The following is a 6,160-nucleotide window of genomic DNA, read 5'->3' as shown; positions in this document are numbered from 1 at the left end:
TCAATAAAGGACCAACGGAGAGTGACATCGTGTTTAGGAGTCCTTTATTATATCAAAACTCGGTAAAGTAGAATAGTACCTGTCAAATAAAATGTTACAAATATGTGTAGTTAAATCTTTTTTACATGGTTAATAAGATCTTTCCAATTATTACTCAGTTTGTACCCATCATCACGGTTGAAGTTATGTCTGTGTTTGTATATCTGGATGGCTTCGTGTACAAACCTTTGATGGTAGCCAGAAGGTTTGCAGAGCACCTTGGTCTCGGAAAAGACAATATCATGAGAGCCCACAGCGTTGTAACAATGATCGACTCAATTTTGCCGTGTTTCAGATCTGACTTGTGCTCGCGGACACGATCGGAGACGTGACATTTCTATTCCCCAATGTAACAATCACCACAGATGCAACTCAGTTTATAGACTCCAGGGTATTGAAAGTCAGGAATGACATCTTTTGCAGATGGGATTAGATCACGGATTTTATGTACTGTACTGAATCAGACTTGGATCTTATGTTTGCTTTGAATTTTGGAGATCTTTTGGTCACGCCTGCTATGTATGGCAACGTGATAGTTTTGATCTGAGTTTCAAGTGGTTGTTTCTGTATGGTGGGAGAAACAGCTTGGCGGATAGTGTGGTCAGAGTATCCGTTCATCTTGAGGGCCCAATGTGCATGTTTTAATTCACTGCCCAGGTGGTGTTGGTCAAAGATGCCATGAGCTCTGTGGTATAGTGTTTTGATGAGAGAATTCTTTTGAGCCGGGTGGTGGTGGGAATCAGGTTTCAAGTAGGAATCTGTGTGGGTGGCAGAGTTCTGTTCGTAAGTGGATTTGTTCGTAAGTCCAACTTTACCCTTGTCGATTCTAAACACGTCCGGCATGTACACTAAACACGGGGAATGGCTTCAAAAGTTGTATAATCTCCTGTGGATGTAGATGCCACGAGTTCTTTACGTTCTGCATATGTAGATGCCACCACTGTCATCTATTGCGCGGCAGTTGAACTTACGACTCTCGTTCCAAACAGGCAACTGAACATACAGACAGGTTTGTTCGTATCTCTGAAAGTTCGTAAGTAGAGGAGTCACTGGATTGGTATTAAGTTTCTTGATGTCAGCTTGTTTTATCGAATTTCCAGTTCCTCCTACATTCATGAGGTTTTTTTTATCCTTTCTCGCCGTTTCACGAAACAAAACTTCAGACAACTTTGTTATACATCACTCGCATGATACTGTTTATTTTTGATAACATTTCCAGAGAACAACTGTTGTACGTCAAGGTCTTTATGTATATTTTACAGCAGGTAAGTGTAAAGCAAATATTAAGGACAATATTAATTTGAAAGATTTAGTCTTGATTTGAAGATTTCGTGACTGCAGAAATCCATACTCGGTTCTTTCAATAAAGTCACATAGGTATAAAATAAAATTAAAATAAATACGACGTTTCGGGCGCAACACAAGCGTCCGTCATCAGGTGGGTTGACTCACCCTCCCTTCGGAAAGCTTTCACACCTGATGACGGACGCTTGTGTTGCGCCCGAAACGTCGTGATTTATTTTATGTTATACCTACGTGACTTTATTGAAATATTTAGCAAAGATTCAGAAGGGGTCTAGCTAGGTATATTAGTCTAATTTATTTTCAGAGTATTTTTGTGATTAGAAAGAAACTAGAGTCAAGAGAACTCACACACGCAAGTGGATTACTCATTATAAAAACAGCAATGTATATGGTTGGCATATATAATGTGGTTGGCAGAAAAGCATGCGTGCCACAACCCATAAATGTCCCATTAACGGTGTCCAGTTTACAGCAGAATAAATAAATATAGCTTGCAAATAAAACGATGATATACCTCAATGGTTAATACCGTTGATGTTGGTAAGTCAACTTGCATTCTGGGTGGCTCTTGTGAGGGCAAATTCTGATGCCATACCAATGTCAGGTAACACAAAGCATTCACACAATTAAATTGAGCGTAATTCCTAGAACAACAGTGCGACGTGAATGTAATATTTTATTCTGAATAAAGACGGAAGTAGCTAAAGCACGTTGAGTATGTAATTAACAATAGCGGGCTATTAAACATTACAGTAAAAAACTGAAGCTTGTATGATGTCATGATAAAACATGTTCATCATCATTTGTGAAAGGAGACGGGTTTTTATCATCTACAGGTCACCAAAAGTAACACATGGTCACCCACGTGTCCTGTTGTGTTTTAAACTGTGTGGTTTATTGTATTTCAAGCAAGCAACATAGTTGATTGATGCCACTGTGGCCTGTCTAGCTTTGCCACCTCTGAAGAACAAAGTGTCCGGACATCTGACGGGAATATATCTCACAAAAATCAGGAAGCGAGAGTACTACTCTACATGTAATATGCACTGTCTTGAGTGGTTAATTGTTATGCATCCTGTAAAAACTGACAGCTTTCCCAGGACAACAGCTACCTCAAAGAAAACCACAACAGTTGACAGCATATACAGTATGCCCTATTTGTTAGTTACTCTATACACAGCAGATTGCATGCTTGTTTTTGGCCCATGGATAGAAATTATGATTTAAATGGTTACAGTTATGACAAAATATTACCAAACTGAGTCATTTATACCCAGACAGCTGGATTGAGTTTATTATTTTGTGCTGAGAGGTAAGTGAGTGACTGTCTCAATCTGTCCCGCCAAACTGTAGACGCATTCACTCGCTGCGGCCACCTCTGGTGTAACTTGATGCCTCACATTTGCTGGGACAGACACAAGAACACAAACAAATCCCACATCATTATAACATAGTCACATTTTGTTTACAGAATGCAACAAAGTTATGAATTCCCCGCTTCTGTTATTTTCCTGACACCGTTGCACTGCCACAGAAACGTTTCAGCACACAAGGCAACCACCGCGAGGAAAGTGGCACCTCCGGGAACAACCTTTGTGTCTCGAGTTGAACGTGAAATAACGGACAAACACGTTTCAAACATCATTCGCAGCGTGGTATAATTCACCATCTGTAAATGTGTCTTGAGTAAACAATCACAACAAACCAATAACATCATCCAATGTTTTGTCCACTCTCCAGGTCAAGTCATGCCCTTGACTTGCACATTTAATAGGGTAGTTGTTTTTTTACTTTACACATGTTTGCTTTATTTCTTATCCTAGTACTATATCGGGTTCTCAGCTTATTGTAAGTGGAATGTCAACCATCTTTCAGTAATTAAATCTCTGTAATTTAAGAAAAGCTTGGAGACGAGCTACTTAACAGAAAAATGATTTCCTCAAGGTGCTTATTAACACAGATCTAATTTGCAGTAAAAGTGATAATGTAGTAAACGTGTAATGCTGCACTCACAGTACTCAACCATTTCACTGCTGGCTTGTGTGTTGTCTGACCTTAAAAGGTCAACATTAGGAGGTTGCACAGCCGAACTCTGTGTGTTTGATCTAAGAAGAGAAAAAAACATCTTAGCATCCATTAGCTAAGTACAAATATATAATTGTCTTATTCATATGAATACTACTTGTCGAGATGTTTGGTTTTATATTCATGTTGCCATATATGTGATTGAATATTGAATACAAGTAAAAATCAAGTATGGAACATCTCTAGTAAAATCTAATTTGAATTCACTATATTTACCACCTGATTTTCAACACATATACTGCATGTTTTCTTCTTTTGTCCAGTGTTTTCAATCATGCAGCATGTTATATACAGTCGACCCTTCCACATCGCGGGGGTTAGGGGCGCAGGACCCCCCCCCCCCCCCGCGATCTGGAAAAACCGCGTAAAATGTTTTGGTCCCCTTGGCGAGCGAAGCGAGCACCTCCAGTCGGGGGCTTCGGGTGGGCGGGGGGTGCTGTGAGCCTTTGCGTGTCGTCTGCTGGCTTTTGCGGTCTTTTTGCAAACTTTAACTTTTTACAAGATGTTACTTTAAAAAAAGATTGCGTATATGTATGGTATTAAAAGAAAAAATACATTAATATTATACAGTACTGTACATGTATTTTATGCATTTATGAGTTACTAAACTTTTTGTGTGTCGTCTGCGGCTTTCACAAAACTCTCAAAAATTTCCATTTCATTTCTTATGCCGACCCCGCGAAATATCAAAACCGCGATGGGGAAAGTCGCGTTGCAGAAGGGTCGACTGTATTGTGAAACTCCATTGATGAGGGTGCTATTGGCATATCCTATGAAATGCCTATATCTGGATGTATGTATGTTGAAATTCATTCGCACTGTACAAAGCCAACCATGCTAATTGAAGGTGTGGAGAAGGACGACAAACTAAACACAGAAAGCAATTCTGGGATGATTCCTCCGATTATATATCTGTGTTTATACATGGCTATGAGGAAATTCCTGGAAGTGGTAGCACCAATTACGGGGAGATACGATGCCCATCATTTACATTATATCGTACAGGACAGTATTAATTTGAACATTATGGATTTATGCTGGTGACAATGATGACGACGACGACAATGATTATCATCATTACCATTGCTGTTGTATTTACGCACGGTCTCTCACCGAGCACTCGCATGGTCGCTTGCGTTTCGCCAAGTGAAGGTGACGACAGTGGAGATGGAGAAATGAGATCAGTGTTTTTTGCACAAGTGAAATGTAGTATGGCATCGTAGAATTCCAAAATGCATCTCACTTGGGTATAATCAAACCAATTATCCTTTGGCTTAGCTGTAATTAATTATAATAGTCATGGTATGTTAATTTAGATACAAGTACTCAATTATGTAAAATAATGTAGACAGGACTTGAACTCCAGTAATGGGTTTTCTTTTCCGATTTGGTAAAAACAGGAGTACAGATGTGAATTCATAAATTAAAGTTTATCATTGTGGAATTGTTTCTATTTAACAATCACCATTGGCACTGTGATGGTAATTTACACATTTATCTAGAGTCTCTTCTTGATTGTAACACTATAAATAGATACAATGCATCATGCGGGGCTCATTTAAAAAAAATCACTGTCCACATGCGAATATGCTTAAAGTTCTACATGAGGTTATATCTAAAGGCACTTTGAAATCCGTTGACCATCAGGCCTTCATTCAGAACATCGCCATTTCTGGCCCACCTTATATCTATAAGATTCCCATATTAGACATTGCTTGGTCTTTCTACTGAAGATCTTTCGATAGTCAACAAACATGACCATGCAAAGAAGTTTAGAGTCAGGGGAAATCAAGCACCTTTGTTCATCCCAAAAATAACCCAGCTCATCCATTGCAGAAACAAAACTTGGAAACTCGCTAAGGAAATGGGTTTGGACTATAGAGTCTTAAGGGACCACTATACCAAATTAGATTCTGCAAAGTCGTAACGAACCTTGAGGGTAACACATCTAAATATGAGTACCGCCGAGGTTTTTGCTCAATAACAGTTGTCTTTTTGATCCAAATGTAATTATAGATGGGTGTAACAAAATTTCATGCACGGGCAGAAGTAGTACTAATCACATACCTGCATTTCCCATGAATATGCTAAATGCCTCTTGATATGCATATTCTTTTGTCAAGACGCTCTTCCCCCCCTTCCAACCCAGCTTATATATATGCTCCAAGCACGTGTGCTGTTTCATTCAGACGCTGTCGCCTCGACAGACCTGGTTTTCACCTGAGGACGGCTGCTTGCGTTGTGGCCGAAACGTCGTGAGAATTGTTTTATTATGGTTTATTTTTATTATTTTATTACTTTTCTTCTACGTGACTTTACCGAAAGAACCAAGAAGGGTGTAACTAACTTTGCATCTGCAGGCCACATATTCAACACTGACACCCAGCCTTGTGACACCGCTATTCACTCGCCTCTTGATCTTGCGCGACTCACTCCCTCCTAATCCCAAATTAAATTTCCTCCAAATTTCTGACTTTGAAGTCCTAATCTTGCTTTCTACGCTAAGAGTGTCCTCTGGTGATAGTGCCGATGGCCTACCCGCCTTTGCCCTCCACCTTTTGGTGAACTTCATTGCAAATTCTATAACTATTTCCATTCTAGAGGCATCAATCCTTCCTGAATGTCAAACTGCTCTCGTGCTCCTTTGGCATAAAGGTGGTGGCACTGCAGACGACCTGAACAATTACTGCCCAATCTCAATCTTCTACCCTCTCATCAAGATCTTTGAGAA

At 39.7% G+C, this 6,160-nt stretch overlaps 1 protein-coding gene across 5 annotated transcripts in view; it reads right to left on the bottom strand.

Moving 5' to 3' along the window:
• Positions 1-2,004: 2,004 nt before the first annotated feature.
• Positions 2,005-6,160, bottom strand: part of LOC144724451 (uncharacterized) — a 30,885-nt gene continuing 26,729 nt past the window's right edge. For all 5 annotated transcript variants that reach the window (XR_013586483.1, XR_013586484.1, XR_013586485.1 and 2 more), the window contains 2 exons: positions 3,358-3,449; positions 2,005-2,749 (listed from right to left, as the gene is read on the bottom strand). Coding sequence is in view for 2 of the 5 variants with exons in the window: in XM_078603584.1 (XP_078459710.1) it covers positions 2,640-2,749; positions 3,358-3,449 (202 nt within the window). In the remaining 3 variants the exon portion in view is untranslated. The remainder of the gene's footprint in view (positions 2,750-3,357; positions 3,450-6,160) is intronic.

The sequence above is a fragment of the Lampetra planeri genome, chromosome 20, assembly GCF_965212315.1.
Source record: "Lampetra planeri chromosome 20, kcLamPlan1.2.h2, whole genome shotgun sequence".
Lineage (NCBI taxonomy): Eukaryota > Metazoa > Chordata > Hyperoartia > Petromyzontiformes > Petromyzontidae > Lampetra > Lampetra planeri.
The sequence above is the reverse complement of the archived record's forward strand: the minus strand, read 5'-3'. Positions and strand labels throughout refer to the sequence as shown.